The sequence below is a fragment of the Rissa tridactyla genome, chromosome Z (genome assembly GCF_028500815.1).
Source record: "Rissa tridactyla isolate bRisTri1 chromosome Z, bRisTri1.patW.cur.20221130, whole genome shotgun sequence".
Classification (NCBI taxonomy): domain Eukaryota; kingdom Metazoa; phylum Chordata; class Aves; order Charadriiformes; family Laridae; genus Rissa; species Rissa tridactyla.
In genome coordinates this window covers 58,914,693-58,931,781 of record NC_071497.1, presented here as the reverse complement: position 1 = coordinate 58,931,781, position 17,089 = coordinate 58,914,693, and the positions used below count along the sequence as shown (strand labels likewise).

At 39.1% G+C, this 17,089-nt stretch overlaps 1 protein-coding gene across 2 annotated transcripts in view; it reads left to right on the top strand.

Moving 5' to 3' along the window:
* ZNF366 (zinc finger protein 366) overlaps positions 1–14,156 on the top strand; it is a 35,323-nt gene extending 21,167 nt beyond the window's left edge. For both annotated transcript variants that reach the window (XM_054186237.1, XM_054186239.1), the window contains exons 4-6: positions 497–688; positions 6,348–6,522; positions 9,056–14,156. In XM_054186237.1, coding sequence (XP_054042212.1) covers positions 497–688; positions 6,348–6,522; positions 9,056–9,591 — 903 coding nt within the window. In that variant the 3' untranslated portion in view covers positions 9,592–14,156. The remainder of the gene's footprint in view (positions 1–496; positions 689–6,347; positions 6,523–9,055) is intronic.
* The last annotated feature ends 2,933 nt before the right edge of the window (positions 14,157–17,089 follow it).

Sequence of the window (17,089 nt, the reverse complement as noted above, 5' to 3'; positions counted from 1 at the left end):
AGCTTTCTTCAAAAGATTACTTTCCATAGCTTTCTTCAAAGGAGGGCTATGCCTTTTTCAGAAGTCAATGACGTTCAATTATCAAAGGCAAGCACTACTTTAGTCTCTTAACTGGTTAGCTTTAATTCTTGGTCAAACATGAACACAAAAGCGTACACGTTTGACCGATCCTTCACATAAGCAGCAGCATAGGACAGAGAAGCTCTCCTACTGACAATGTCTCATTGGTTTGTAAACTTACTGATGGAAACAAAACTCATTATTTCATTAAGCTTATGTTTTGTTTTCCTTCTCTGCTTCTCATATTCTTGTAAGAATTTGCCAGGAAAAAAATACATAAATACCTGTTACTTGAGCAAATCTTGTTAAAAGTGAAATAATTTATTACCTGCTTCGCTAATGCAGAGTGAATAATTCACAATTGCTGTACTGAAGATGAAATGATCTAGAAAATTTTCCATCTGCAGAATTTTCTGATTTTTTTCTTTTCTCACAGGGTGTGAAAGAGCACAAATGTGGGATTTGTGGCCGGGAATTTACTCTGCTGGCCAACATGAAGCGACATGTCCTGATCCACACCAATATCAGAGCATATCAGTGCCATTTGTGCTTCAAGAGCTTTGTGCAAAAGCAGACTCTCAAGGCCCACATGATTGTTCACTCTGATGTCAAACCCTTCAAGTGCAAGGTAAGTGCATTCGATTGCAGAGGCATTAACCCACTGCATGTTTCTGTGATACTATCATCTTGCGATATAGCAGAATTAGAAAAACAAGACCTGTGAACACATACGGCAGTAGCATTTAAATTAACATAAACCAGCCTGGTTTTCTTTCTTACATAGCACGAAATAATGGAGGTAAATATCTGTGGTTTACTCCCTTCGCCTTCAATACCAGTAACTTTCATCCTCAAATATTTTTTTCTGCTTCATGAGCATTTAAATGCCATGGCAGTTTGAGGACAATAAACATACCTGACATTTGCCAAGTACAGCCGTCCAAACAGAAGTCTAAGTGCTTAATAGGTTGAATCACTGACTAAAAACATAGATCAAGTCGTGCACCCCACAGATGACCATGGAAAAGCCGTAGCCACTACTTCACACAGCGATGTGATGTGACAGTTCCAGGAAGGACTCAAAGAAAGCCACTGCAAAATACAACTGCAGAAGGGATTTGAACGGGCCAAGTGTAATTACCAGACTGAAATTCAGGGCAGGACATCAGCAGCTGAACAAAATAGCCTCTGAGACCATTTGGTCTTTTTAGGATTCTGTGCAAATTCCAGTTTGCTGCCTCCCTTGCCAACATTCCCTTTCCATCCCCTCTTATTCTCCCTCCCCATAAACCTTTGAGGCTTTGGCTTTCTTGACCGTGCTTGTCTCTAATATCTTCCTTATGAATTATTCATGTTTATATTCTTACTCAGTATTAGACATTACATCTGTTCCTTTTGCTGCCTACCTGAATCATTACTGTAGTAACACCTTGTGAAGCCAAAGGTTGTAGGTTTTACCCCCACTTTGATCTGCTCTAAGAGGGCTATAAATATAGAGTGGAACATACTACCTAGTTTATGCCTAAATAACTGAAGATTGAGCTGGAAGAAATTTCTAGAACTCTTTCATGCAACATCTTTGTGGAATTAAATACATTCTTAAAAGGAACGTTTCATAGAGAAGCAGAGCTGAATGAAAAATTTTAAATGGAATTATTTTCTCTTGAAAAATGTAGAACTTCAAAATGTCATAGGAAAATATGGCATTCAGTGATAATTTTAATAGGAAAATGTAAAAATTAATCTTTTTTACTTTCTCATTTTGCTTTGATAACTTTGAGGCATATCGCTTTGAAATAATAACAGCAAAGTCTTTCTACTTTTTGTTTAATTTTAATTTATGTCCTATTAAAATGGTCTTTTTTATAGTAGGACTTATGCTATTCTATATTGATAAAATAATTTCTGTTACTGAAATGCTTGGGTAGTTCCATATCAAGTCTGCTGGAGACTTTCAGTCTTTGAGAACACCTGTGAAACTGTCTTTTGCTTCCCATTTGGTCAAAGTCCTCCTCTGACCCCTCAAATTTCAGAAAAGAGACTCAATTGTTTGATTAACTGTGCTGGATGCAGTATCTGGACCCACACATGTGCATGTGCATGTGCATATTAGCTAAAAGTTTGTGTTCAGGTTAGGGTTTGATGATGACAGACTATTAAAACTTGGAGATGGCAATAGTTTGAACCGGGAACTGGAGTACCACGACTATGTTTTCCAGCCAGTAACAAAAGCTTTACAGGAACACCTGTTTTTGCTATTTTTTGTACTTCTCTGTCCCCACCCAATGTTCCTAGGAGGAAAGAAACAAGTAAGAAACAAGTAAGTGAACCAGTTTCTCCTGTGGCTGAAGTGGTACGAATCAACATCAGTGCCCTGAACAGAGTGGAGGTTGTGACAATAAGCAAAGGGAGAATCAGGAATTGCTCTTTGGTGTTAGGAGCATCCCTTGCCTCTCTGGAAGAGCCCTTGAAAGACTTGAGCAAGTGTTTCTGGCTGGTATTCAGAGGGTTAAGGCAATGACCAGATAGCAGCCTTTTGGCACCAAGCTCCTCCTCAGCAGAAGGAAGGATATAGCTGTATGAACAGCCTGCTTAACAATGGCTCACATGTCCCCGGGGAACCGCCTGCAAATAGATTTCATCTTGCTTTCTCTTGTACTTTTCAAAGCTTCCTGTTTTCTCACGGTCCTTTTGGACAGTTTACAGTCTTTCTCCCTCTCCCTCTCTCTTTGAGGAAAGGAACACCCTTCTTATGAAGAAAAAAAAAAAAGAAGAACAAGAATGCAAGGGAAAGAGAGCACAGCAGTAGCCTTTCTACTTCACCACATGCAATGGTTTTCTTTACCTTTTTCTCACAGCAAAAGAAAACAGGAGGCTTTCCTATGTGTCTAATCACAGCTAAGCACGGACTATCTGAAGTGAGGGAGTAGCAAATAGTTGTCCCTTCTGTTTCCTCAGCCAGCTGCAGCCTGGATCTGTGTTTGATTTTTCTCTGAAGGGTGAACTTCTCTGTAGCCTTTAAAGGCCCGAGCCCATGCTGCCTTGTTTATTTCTGTTTAAAAAAACCCCACCGAAGTGGTCTGAAGGAATTGCACCAACTGGTGCAATAGTGCTAATCCTGATTTGTAGAGGAAGCTTCTATGAAATTTACAGTTGCTTTTAGTGCTGAAGTCAGCAACGTTCCAGACCTCCAACAAAGAATGCAATGAAGTTTTCTCCAGCCCAGCCAAATACACTTTGCAGCGAATGTTTTGAACTCCACTTTTTTCCTCATCTAAAATCGTGGATTTAGATCAGGAGTCAAAACCAAATAAAGTGTAAGAGATAAGTACTTTGGGAAGAAAAAAACCAACAGACTGACAAATCTAGAAGGGTGATACTTCATGTGGTGGTGTAGGAAGACAAAATGTAATGTTTAACTAATTCAGCTTTTCTAGCAAGTTGTACTGAAATCCATTTTACCAGCAAGTGGAACAAAGTGTGTTCAGCAGACTTGCAGCTGAGGTCTTTCTCTTCAGGGTTTTAGTTCTATTTTGCCTAAAGTAGACAGCCTAACAAAAGGTCCACAAGTGAACCATGCTGTTCCTGCAACCCCAAGATCTCTTGCATGAACTTTGCATCTCTCTGAGTGCTAAGGTGCTTTGTGGTGACTTCTGCTGGAGCTCCCTCCCATGCAACTGGCTCAAGATCATCTTTCACACTCTGCTGATCAGTGCTCACATCCCTGCCCTTTGACAGAGAAAGAAAATCTTGTACACCTTCCTAGTTTGTTCTGAAGACTCAAGCTCTTCTTTAAGCACTAGCTGTGAACGCCAGCTGGCTCTGAGTTGCTATATTCCAGTACGTGAGCCCAAAACCTGCTCCCTTCACCCTCTGGATCATACAAATTCATCTGAAAGTTGTCTTGTGTTTTTTGAAAGGGATAGATTACCCAGAAACCATGCTACACAGAGCCATCATTCTGAAAAACAATTTTCATATCTGCATTTCTTTCATTTTCCTGCCACACCTCTCCACTTTAGTACCATTTCCTCATGTACCCAGAGGAGATCTCAGGACAGGAACACAATACACATCCCTAAGACTGTGCATGACTTTGGGAAATGGAAAACCTACCCCCTTTATTCAGACACTCAAAATTTCTGTGGTCTAAGGAACTGTCTTTTATGAAATCCCCTGTCATTATGAAGAAAGAGTAATAAATGTTGTCTTGACAGAAAAAAATATAAATGCTCCTACTAGACCCGTTTTAATACTCAATACCTTATAAAGATACAGATTTGCAGGAAGTACTCTAGCCATTTACCTGTCCAACATGATTTTCCTTCATTACCAGTTTAGATAGAGAGGTAAAGACCTAGCTATCAGAAACCAAAAGCTGGTGAGAGCACAGGTCAGCCACACTATGAGCAGATAACCAGAAGCCTCCTGCTGAGAGATACTAGAGGGGTATTATCATTGGCATTCTTGTAGCCAGAGAAATATTGACATGTCATAGGTCATTTGAGCAACTGTCTAGATACAGTCAGCTGCTGTTCTTCCTCGCTAATTTTCTGTGATCATCAGTGCTTCTCCTCTTTGTTTCCTCCCAGCACTTTCAGAGCATTTTTTTTGGTGCATTCATTACCCTGGATATAAGTCATTCAGCGTATTAGCTTTCTTTGAATGCAAAGAAGAGGCAGTCCTTTTTCCTAAGTGGATGGATGACACTTGGAATCAGATATCTTGCTTTTACAAATGAATATCTCATTTTCAGTGACTCTTTTTTTCCCCCCCTCTACGGTCTCAGTGAACACTTTGCTGATAAATGTATTTGCTGTAATGTTAATTTTAGCAAAGTCACAGAGAGCAAATCATGGAAGAGAACTTATGCAGCTGAAAGAAATATTTTTTTAAAAGCAAGTGAATATTTCCAGACTCTTTTTGCAGCATTGACTCAGGTCTATTTTTTATTTAAAAACAATACACCTGCAAATTTTTATATTAATGATTTGCTTCCATTCCCCCTGAAGAGGTGGTTTAAAATGCATAGGATGCAGTACTATGTCACCGAGGATCATTCCACTATCTACATTTCATCCAGATATTCCAGGTCTTTGTGAATTTGAATAAAAAAAATACTGCAGCAGACCTTCTGTACTACCAAAATAAATTAAATCAGAAGTCAAATTAGAGCAAAAATTTGGTGGAATCTCAGTAATTGCTTTTCAGTAATTTTATCCAGATGAGTAAGCTGCTTGATGTAAGTTTCAGTTACTCAGTAATGGTGATTCTGGCTCATATAGTAATAAAGATCATAAAAACAAAAAATCTAAAGGTAAAAGTATTTGTCTAAAACCATTCCAAAAGAAAGAGCTGAAGTTGAAAGCAAACACAGAAGTTTGCAGAGTATGGAAATAGCCACTTGAATGTGAAAAAATTATAAATCCTGATAAGGAAAGACCACAAGACATGTAAGACTAGAAGCTTGTAATAGTGATGTCAAAATCTCATGTCTTGAAAATACGTTTGATTTATAAGGGACCAGACGATAAAAGGACCCATCAAGATAAACAACAACAATGAAAAACAAACCCCTTATTGTTTCATCAAAGGGAAACTTGCACGATCAATGGCTTGAGCTGGCAGGAACATGCTTCAGGGAAAGCTGAGTCATTCTTACAGCCCCATGACTGTTTAAATTCCAGCTTACTCACCAGAGACACTGAAACACAGGAGTTGGTAAACAGAAGATAAGAGGATCAGAGAAAAATGCGTGAGCAAGAAACAACGAAAAAAAGGAATTGTGCTTTCTAGCTTTAAGCAAAATGTGCAGCCATTTCATTTCCAGTTAAGGAGAAGTAATATTCTGCTTGACTGTTTCACAGAAACCCTTCATTGGTTTTATTTTGTATCTCCATCTCTGCCTGGCATTGTTCTTGATTATAGGCTGGATTTATAAACTACAAATGAAATGGTTCACCAGGGCAGAAAGTTATACTTTGAATTTCATTCAAGTTAAGAGCCTTCCAGGTTACGCACTTAAGCCTCTCCCCTCCTTATAACTATGTTCCCTGCTTTTGCAGAATCCTTGACTGTGTGTCCTAGTCACCAAATTAAAAAATGACAGCTGTGCAGAAGGTCCCGGATAGATCAGACTAAACCACACATTCTTGTCTGTAGGGGAAATTGCAGCCAGAAGCTGCCAGGGTTCAAGTTGAGAAGATTAGGTCCTGTTTCCTTTTGAAATGTTCTCATTGGCAGTACCCCTTTGAACTAATCATTTTCATTTTTACTGTTTTTTACAGCTGTGTGGAAAAGAATTTAACAGAATGCATAATTTAATGGGACACATGCACTTGCACTCAGACAGCAAGCCTTTCAAGTGCCTGTACTGTCCCAGCAAATTCACCTTGAAGGGGAACCTAACCAGGCACATGAAAGTCAAACATGGGGTCATGGAAAGAGGATTTCATTCTCAAGGTAATGTTTCTCAGCAAGGTTATTCTCTGGGAACCCAAATGGGCTTTGTACTACAGATCCACATTCTTGTACCATAGACCCAATGCTATTGGAAGAGATTGAATCTGGTAAGCCTGCGAGGTTGTTATTAACTATCTGTATTACTCCAGTGCAACAGATCAGAGATCCCCAAGATATCTAGATATCCCAGATATCTAGACTAGATATCTGATAACACACATGTACATATTGAGGTGGATTTGTAGATGGAGACAGAATGAGACAGTATTTATGAGCACAAAGGAAACAATTTTAGTGCACTAAGTTGCTGTTGTCAGGTGTTAGGGAGAATACAGTCAGTAGTGTGAGAGCAGAGGATTTATCAAGCTGTACAAAACGTTCTTGAATTTAAGTCGAGGGCTCCCCATCCATCACTGTGAGAAGGTGCAATATCCACAGCACTGCAGAGCTTCCCCCAGCATGTTACCCTGAGACACAAATGGGAGCGAGCCGGTAGAGACTCAGCTGTAGTCAGGCTGTGGCACATGTAGTTGGCCAGGGGAACGATTGGATGACATAATCTTCCTGACTGAAGGTGTAGTTCCATTATTTTTGAATAAATGTTAGTTTCAAGGGGCTTGATTCCCAGGGGCTGGCAGACCACAGCCTGTCAGCCACAGACAAGTAGATATTTTGCCCCAGACACATTTGGTTAGGAGTTTATTGTTTTTCTCTCATGTTTGAGGTACATCATAAATCATAAATTCATTCAAAGCTGACAGAAGCAAAAAATCTAAAAGATTTCATGTGTCTTGCTCACTGCTTGTTGGATTCCAGTCTGGAATGGGAATGGAAGCCTGTATGGCTCTACGTTCAGGAGCCTTTCTGCTCAAGATATGGTTATTCTGTACCATATTGACATAGATGATGTTAGGCAAAGGCCTTAGGCTCAAGACCCAGTTTAAAAAGAAGCATGTGGACAGGAGGAGACATTCCTCCCCCATCTCAAATTATATGGATTTTTGACTACCCAGGGTATCCTGCAAAGTATTCCCTATCTCTCACCTACCAGATACATGTCCTAAAGCCAGCCTCATGCGTGCACGCATGCCAATGCTGTCTAAAGACATTGGGGAATTAGGGACGATTGTTTTGAGAGACTGAGTATCCAAGACATTTTGTTTGTTAAGACTTTCTGGATAAACAGTTCTTTCATGGGTAAGATTTCTTGGTGTTCCTCAAATTCAGGCTTTAGGCCAGCCTAGCATGTATGTAAACACACAATCTAATGACATTTGGCATAAAATTTACAAAGATCCTAACAGGTAATGAAATAAATGGCCCTTTCCCCCTTCCCCCCCCGTAAATCTATGGCATCACGCTATTTACACAATTACTTGTAATTGAAGACAGCCTAAGAGCTTTGCAGTGTACAGAGATTCTTCAGCCCTGGAGGACTATAGGACACAAGACAATTTGTAAGGGCTGCCACCTGCTCAAAAAACATTTTAACAATACAACCTATTGCAATATAGCAGCTGTATCTAATGAGGCTGCATAGATCCTGCAGAGGGTGGATTCAGTTACTGAGGGAAAAAAAACAAACCAAAGCAAAGCAAAACAAAACAAAAAAACCCAAGTAAAATAGTGGGTTTCGTAGATATTTGCTATTGGGTGAAATCCTCACCCCAGTACTGTCACCGTTCTTTTAGTGAAGATGGACTGTGACTGCAGTGCCTGAATCTTCTTCAGTGCATCCCAATGCTCAGAGTACATTTGAATCCACAGATGCCTCCTAGGTAATGTCTGGCTCTTTAGCAAAAGAGGAGACACTCTGATGAATATTAAGACAAACCAGACCCAGGATTACACTCAGATTTACACAGCATGGCTCAAAATCATTATTTCTTTATAATGATTTCCTCAAACTGAAGCACTAGCTAGGGCATAGAGCTTTTCAGTGGTATGAGTGGCTTCTCAGTGGATGAAAGAGGAAAAAATTAAGGAGAGTGGAGGTCGTAGACTGCTGAGACTTGATTGTCTTTTCATTTTTAAAGTAGTAACTTTGAACCAGAGTGTCCATAGAATAAACACATCAACATGTTTTAAATCTCTTCCACTCCTTTGGAAAGATAATGTACAAAACCTGGCACTTTGATTATGGCCTGTGATGCTTTAGATCAAAGTTTTCGTTTAAAAAAAAAATAGGAAAGAGGAAGTGGGTAGGTTCACTGGCAAAAATAGTTTACAAGAGGCCAGGCCACTTCACTTTTATTCCTAGCTCTCTCATTAAGTGTCTGACATGTACAGCACAATGTTTTGTGTGTCCTGACCTGGCTGTGAATTGTATACAGTAGTACTTCTTTTAGCAGCATCTCAAAGGAGATGCCATGAGATGTAAACAGTAAAGTACTCGGAGATAGCTGGGTGGAAGAAAAAAGGTAAAATATGAAATAGAAAGCCGCCCCACATTTTGTTTTTTAACCATGTATCACATAGTAAAATTTCCTACACATAAATTGTTCGTTTTCTCCTCCCCTCAAACCACTACAAGGTTTTGGAAGAGGAAGAATTGCTCTGTCCCAGACAAATGTCTTGAGAAGTTTGGAACAGGAAGAGCCCTTTGATCTTTCTCAGAAAAGCCAAGGGAAGGGAATCTCTTTTCATTCGGATGGCGAGAGTGCCAAGGGAAGTTCATGCCAGGAAGAAGAGGAAGACAACTGCTATGAGGCAGAGCAGTACAGCCCTGCCATGTACCACCATGACGACAACAAGCTGTACGCAGCTCAAGATCTGCCTGGCAAATCCGAGTGCATGATGAAGGACTTCCGAGAGTCCTACTGCAATGAGAAGGAAGAAGTGTTAAGTGAGGGAGGACTGGAGAAGAGAAAAGGAAATTCAGACAAACAGGAGAACCAAGAAGAGAGAGACCTTGTGACGAACAAAGAACACGTCAGCTTTAGATCCTTTGAAAAAGCCAGACTTGGCCACTCTCTCTCTGATTACTTGTATTTCAAGCACAGGAACAAGAGTTTGAAAGAATTGCTGGAAAGAAAAATGGAAAAACAAACAATGCTTATAGGCATTTAAAAAGGACATTTTAAAACAGATGGAAAATGGGAGCCAGATAGCTTTTAACATGAACTGTAATTTACCAAAGCCTGGAAGTTTGTAGCAGTCTTTAGAAATAAACAAGCAAAATTAATAAAAATAATTTAAGGTAAAACACATACATCCAAAGAACAAAGCAGTCCAAGGTCACCAAGGAATGCAATAGATATTGAACAATAACATTTTTATACTTATCCATTTGATGTATAAGCAGACAATGGAGTGGGTACAGAAGTTTATTTTCCTTTAACTGGGGATATTAACTTATATGCAATTTTCTAGTTATCAAAACCAGCATACTTTAGTGTTTGTTTTATTATCTGACTAAATATATATGAACACTTCTAACCATACATCTCAAAAAAAATCTGAAAATACTAACTATTTCACAGTATAAGCAAGAGTACTATTAAACATGGTGTGCATGAAAATTCTGTCAGTCTTACAACTAACACAGTCCAAATACTTTCATTTACTGAAGTGACTGTTAGCTAACTACTTACAATGAGAAATGGGAAACAAATTAGGATGAAATGCTAATGTCTTGTGAGATAGTGAAAGGCAGCTCTGTAAGGCTTTGAAAGGACTGTAATTTATTATGGCCACAGAAGCTTTTCCTCTGGCACAAGGCATGTTTGTGTTTCGCTATGTTTCAGTCAGTATGGGAGTATTCAGCTATTCTTCAAGCGAAATAGTATGGACTGTGTTGACATTTTGTTATACTGTCTGCTCAGGCCAATACACCTAATGAGCATCAGCAGCATGTAGCATTTGCAAGTCTTGCTGTAATTACACCTAAAGCAGTAAGAGTAATTTCATTGAGAAAGTTATTGAGTTATTGAGAAATTTTGCTGTTTATCTTTTCAGTTTATTTTGGCTAGCAAGGATGATTTTGAAATACAAAGGTCTGATCAGCTTTTATTTTAGAAGGTATGCCAGAAAAGAGCCCTTATGGAGCAAGCAGTACCTCATAGAGGAAAACTGGGTTTGGATTTCTTATCAGAGTCAGAAATTTTCCCTTAACAACGTGGCTTGACCAGTAAGCTCCAGGCCTTTCAGAAGAATTCCACTTGTGCTGTTTTTCTGAGTCATTCCCAATTTTTCATCCTCTGATTCCCATACAATTATATGTTCATAACAAAGGTGCTAAAAGCACATTCCATTAAGCACATTCCACCAATTGCATGAATAGTTTGACCAGCACCTTGACTCCTGCATCTTCAAGATAAATGGCAAACCGACCCATACCATCCTATTGCTTATAAGGAACTACAGATTTAATAAGTCTTTTAATTAGTCCTATGTCATTCTGACATCCCATCTCAAAAGGTTAAAATCCACATATGTGGTGCACCTTTTTCAAATATTACTACCTTCTTAACTTACCTGTAAAGTTCTTGATTTGAAATACCTTGCTATCATGCTCTATATATAGCAAGTTATAATTCAATATAGTCATATACTTATGGCTTGCTAAGGCTAGAATCATGTAGCTGCAGCTCTCTGCCATTATAAGAAATGATTCACCTTACAGAACTAATGATTCTCACACCTACCAGTTAATCAGCGCTCACAGGGCAACATCCCATATTAATCATATAAAACTGGGTTTCTGTAGTCTGGGGTTGCAGAAGGTGGTTTCATTTTTCAGGGCTCAAACATGGCATGATAAAGATTCTGAATGAAGAGCAGAAAAAGCTGTTGATAGAAGAAGCCATAACAAACAGATTAGTCTTCTATGTGTAATTAACTCTACAGCTGGTGTACGGACTTTTTTAAAACAAAAAGGGTATACCAAATTGAAGTGGAATGTAGGTCACTTTAGGCCTAGAATTACTGTTGTGTTTCAGAATGAGGTGTATTTCAGAGGTACCTAGCCATGTTTTTTCAGTGATGAACTATTTTATCATATACATGCAACTTCCTTGCTTCCACTGCAAGATAACACCTCTTGAAAAAGGAGCTATCTATCTTTCAAGGTATACATTGTGGTCAAGCAGAAGAATCAGAAAATGTTTAGAGTAATGTGTGTAACCGCATTCTTTCTTAGACGAGAGGGGAAATGATCAGGTAGTAATTCAGCATGTTCTGGGATATTGTCTCTTAGAAATGGGAACAAGTCCTTCAGTTACCTTCTTGGCAATATCTTGTCTCTGTCAGACAAAAGCTCCTGTGTGGGAACGTACAGAGTGAAGAGCTGGGAGCCACTGACTCTTAGAAATGTCCCTCTCAAGGTGGTGGAGTTTCCAGCTGCGCATGATTCAAGATCAGTCCTCCACCTTTGCAGCTTTATTAGTTCCTATGTTAAGAGGAGTAAACAAGGAACCAGGAACCTTGTTGCAATTTTTAGAATGGTGACCATGCAGATGGGTTGAACTTAGCAAGCCCCTTCACTTTGCTGGTGGGTAAAGCAGAAAGGCATGCAGCCCTTCCATTGCAAAGACCTGTTGTCTATGTATTGGAGAGTGTTATGGGACAGGTAGACAATCCCTATCAAGAAATGTGATTACATATTAACAGCTCCCAGTAGATAACATCATAACAACAAAAATGATGTCTACTGCAAGTATGCAGTCCAGAGTTCCCTTACAGACCTCGTAAGGGAAAATTGCCAGACGTGTCCTTAGGAAAGAAAATCACTGCAAACAGTTCTGGGTTGTCTGAATGGATAACCCAAACACTTTCAACCACACTGTCACTGCAGCCAATTTATCCACTTCTATAATCCCACTTCTCATTGGAGCAAAAGCAACTGCCAACCACATACAGACAGGTGGAATAAGTATGCAATGCTATTTGGGAATAATTTGTAATGTGAATCCCTTTTCTTGCATTCTTCCTAGAAAGCGGAGAATATTCCATTACAATGAGGCTTTGAGACTGTGCCCGGTCACATAGTCATACTAAGATAATTCACAAATGCTCAAGGCTAATTCGTGTCAGAATAGCAAAGAACCCACCTAAAACTGTAAGTCACCAGTCAGAGAAATTGCAAACAAAACTATTACTGAGATAAGGAGACAGTGCCAAGTGACCCAAGCAAAGAGATTAGGAGATGATAGTCCTCTCTACTGTAGAACATAATGCAGCTGGGTCTAAGAAACTTGTTACAAACAGTCCCCGAGGGACAAATCAAAAGTGAAATAACAGCCTTCATTGTGAAGCACCTTGCTTTTCAAACATAAGTTATTTTCACGCTATTTACATTGGCACCGTTTTGGGAACAGACAGTAACAGTCTTTGCTTTTTAATAGCTTTGAAAATGCTTTATAGAAAGTTGCTCTCATAATAAAGTTATTTCCCATTTTTAATTTTTGAGGAATTAGCTTCCTTGTTTTGCTTTGAATAGAGGCTCAGAAGTCCTGTAGACATATTCCTGTGTCGTGGACCTTGGGGATATATTTTTTTTTTTACTCCTTCCTAATCTATCTATCTTCTTCTTGCTATGTTGTGGAAAAAAACTTTATCTGTCACTTCTCTGCTACTTGGGTTTTCAGCTCCTGGTAGCACATGAAATTAAAGCCCAGTCTCCACAACCTCTATATTAAATCATATCCATACCATTCCCTGCGTATTATTTGAAGCCTAGCTTCATCCTCTTGGAGAGCATCAGAGCATATAAGGATGGCCGCAAACTGTGGTATACAACTGAGATGTTTTCCAAACTCATACAGTCTGAGATGTTTCAAGAAGCCATGCTGAGGAAAGGTAAATTGGCCACACCATCATGAGTCTGGGCAAGTGAAGGCACGTGGTTTGTTAAATCAGAGGGGTTTTTTCTGCTGTTAAGGGCAGCAGGGAGAATTCTGCAAGACACTGTACAGAACAGAGTAGGTGGATGAAAAGTTGGGTTAGTAAAATTTGAGGGTAAAGAACTACAACATATTTACTGAAAAAGTGAAGTCGTAGGTAACCCTGGAGCAAGCTGTTCTGAGGCTGGCCACAAGAACTCAGCCATCTCCTTGTGAACCGGAGTTCTCCTGGCTGCTGGGCAGCCTCCAGTCTGTGAAGGCAAGGACAGGTGCTCTGTGTTCACCAGCTCAAAGGATAAAACTGTTTATGATGATATTATAGTATAATTTATCCTGTGCCATGTCCTATAAAACCAGATACTGGAAAGACCAAGTAATGCTACTCTACCCACCTCTTTACAACTCTGTGTTGATCTACTAGCTATTTTCTTATTTCTCTCTTCATATGGTGCTGCTGGACTCTGCTGTTATGAGTGTACAGTTAAGAATTAATATAAGTACTATATTTATTATTCCAAGAAGTTTTTAATAATTATTAACAGTTTTGAAAATAGGTCGTGTCTGCTTAGCTGAACAAGATGTAACAGAGCTAACATTTTGTACTCCTAACAGATTTTGCAAATAATGTGGTGTATATTTATTTCATATACAACACCAGGTTCCTATTTAAAGTCCCAACTCAAGAAATGGACCAACTATCTGTGAATATTTACTTTCTGGCTTTCTATCTCAATCATAAAAGCATGTATTATGTATTGTATTAAATTAAGCAAATAAATACGTACTGGAGAAGCTGCTGTACTTTGTATTGAAATGGATCTAGAGTTCTTGGCACTCTAGCTATTTTATATAGTAATGTAAATGGCTGGTCTGACAAGGTCATGCTTCACTCAGCACCACTGAAGAGCGGTCCTTGTAAAGGGAAGGTTAAATCAGTGGTGGAGGACTAGTTAGAAGACAAGGGCAGAAGAGCTACCAGGTCCTCTGAGGCATAGAGGTCACTTTATTATTACAGACTGCAGGGACAACATAAAGAATTCTCTGGAATGATTATGGTATTTGTTAACTTGGCCTCAGACAAGCTAAAAAAGGAAGAGGTAATCCTTATCTTAAAGATGTTTCAAAGGTCTGCATCATGTAAAAAGACAGGAAAAACCAACCAGACGTGTTATGAGATTGAAGAAAGTAGGAATACCTTTATAACTTAAGGAATAAGCAGAAGACTCTGAACTCAGAGGCTCAGAGTTTCTTTTTCTAATGGAAAGCATCAATTTAAGTGATGAGTAAACTCTTGGATTTGTTTGTTTTAATGAGATCCTGATGGAATTGGCATCATCAGACTTCACAGAGAACATTTTAAGCTGATTTTGAGCACAGAGAGAAAGCAACTGGAATGTTGGCTATTAAATAACTCAAGTAATAAAGAAAAACAGAGATTCAGTTGCTAATTCTTAGAGGTATAAACCTTAAAAAGTGGAAGAAGAATTATTCAAAGACTAGAAATATATGTAAGAGTCTAAATGAAACAGAACTAAGTCTTTTTTGCTGTCCTGTTCCCTTATTTTCTTTTTTCCGTTCTGTTTTTGGTTGCAGGTAACAACCACTATGACAATTATAAGCTACCTCTACATGAGGAGGAGGATGATATGCTGGGGACTGACCTAGTTCATTCCCATGTGACTCAGTATCAGTGAATCTCAAAGTTTCCCCTTTGCCAGTTGCAAAAATATAATACAGAAAAACATGTTTAGTCCTTTTCACAAATTTCCTTTTCATAGAATCATAGAATGGTTTGGGTTGGAAGGGATCTTAAAGACCATCTAGTTCCAACTCCCCTGCCATGGGCAGGGACACCAACCACTAGATCTAGTTGCTCAAAGCCCCATCCAGCTTGTCCTTGAACACTTCCAGGGATGGGGCATACACAACTTCTCTGGGCAACCTGTTCCAGTGCATCTCCACCCTCACAGTGAAAAATTGCTTTCTAATATCTAATCTAAATCTACCCTGCTTCAGTTTAAAACCATTACCCCTTATCCTATCACTACTCTACCTGATAAAAAGTCCCTCCCCATCTTTCCTGTAGGCCCCCTTTAGGTACTGGAAGGCTGCTATAAGGTCTCCCCAGAGCCTTCTCTTCTCCAGGCTGAACAACCCCAGCTCTCTCAGACTGTCCTCACAGGAGAAGTGCTCCAGCCCTCTGATCATCTTCGAGGCCCTCCTCTGGACTTGCTCCAACAGGTCCATGTCCTTCCTGTACTGAGGACTCCACAGCCAGATGCAGTACTCCAGGTGGGGTGTCAGGAGAGTGGAGTAGAGGGTTATTTTTGTTGAAAACTGAGCTATGCTCACTTATGTCTTCAAACAAGCAGAAATGAAGTAGAAGAGAAAGAGAGCCTCTCAGATGTTCCCAGGGGGCTTTTCTGTGCCTGTAGTGAAATTGCCCAGTATATCTAAAGTATTTTCGTGGAGACAGCCAATTTAATATCAATGATACAACAAGAAGTGGTGAATCAATAGAAGGAAAACCAACCCTAGTTAGATAGAAATGATTTGGACTATCTCTGAGAAGATCAAGCTGCTGTCAAGTTAAAGTGTGTTAGACCTTCAACACATTAAAAATTCTTAGTTTAAGTAACACGGCTGCATATGTGACCTCTTGCCAAATTTGTCCCATTAATACACTTCTGTAGTTTGATATATAAATGTGTTTGCTGACTGGTTCATGACGGACAAATCTGACCTAAAAATGCATGCAAGATGTCAGTCATTTCAGCACTTGTAAATGATGAAACACTAAATAGGGGTCATTGCTAATGCTGTTCCCAGGTATGATATGATGTTGTGTTGAATCACACAATATAAATTTCCCTAGTGGTCCGCCTGCAATGAAAGTACAGTTGAACAGGCAACAGCTGCCACTTCGTGAGTAAGCCTTCTGGTGTTCTATCATTCTATTTACCCTGTCTGAAAAAACACTGTATAACCAGTCCAATCGTATAAATGATTTAATTTGGATGGAGCCAGACACCATTCTCATTCAGTGAATTACTTCCTGGATTGAAAAATCTCTTGTGTGAGCATTTTTATTCAACAGGCCTCTGTCAATTTACATCAGTGGAGAATATTGGCTTGTGTTTCTGGAACTGGGATTGTCTGTTTGTACTGTACTGTTTTCAGTACTTAAGTACCCTTACAGTTCTCAATGGAAAATCCTTAAAGAATAAATTATGATTGAGACACTAAATAACTAACTAAAATATGGAGTGCAGTAAAATGAGAATGATGGAGTTGTGTGAAAATAAGAAATGCATTTCTACCCTATGAAAAGCTATTATAAAATTAATGGAGATGGGAACAGTATAAAGATGACAGACAAAGTGTCACAGAAATGTCTCTAAAAGAAATACAGTTTAGCAAGGTAAGTGCCAGATATAAACCCAGAAGAATATCTATCAATACAGAGTGATATCTTGCCAGGGAATTTTCTAGTTGCTTAATTATTTATAGACCTTGCCATTTTCTACTACAAGCTATAGGACTTTTCCAGAAACACTAACTCTTGTTCTATTTTATTTGTTTCATAGGCCAAGATGTTTTTTAAAAATCAGTATATAAAGCATTTGTACAAAAGAGAGAATCAACTCTCTAGCCAGCCACATAAATATAATGAAAACTGACAACAATGGTGAAGTCTTGCTTGAAGAAAGTTACACTAAAATTTT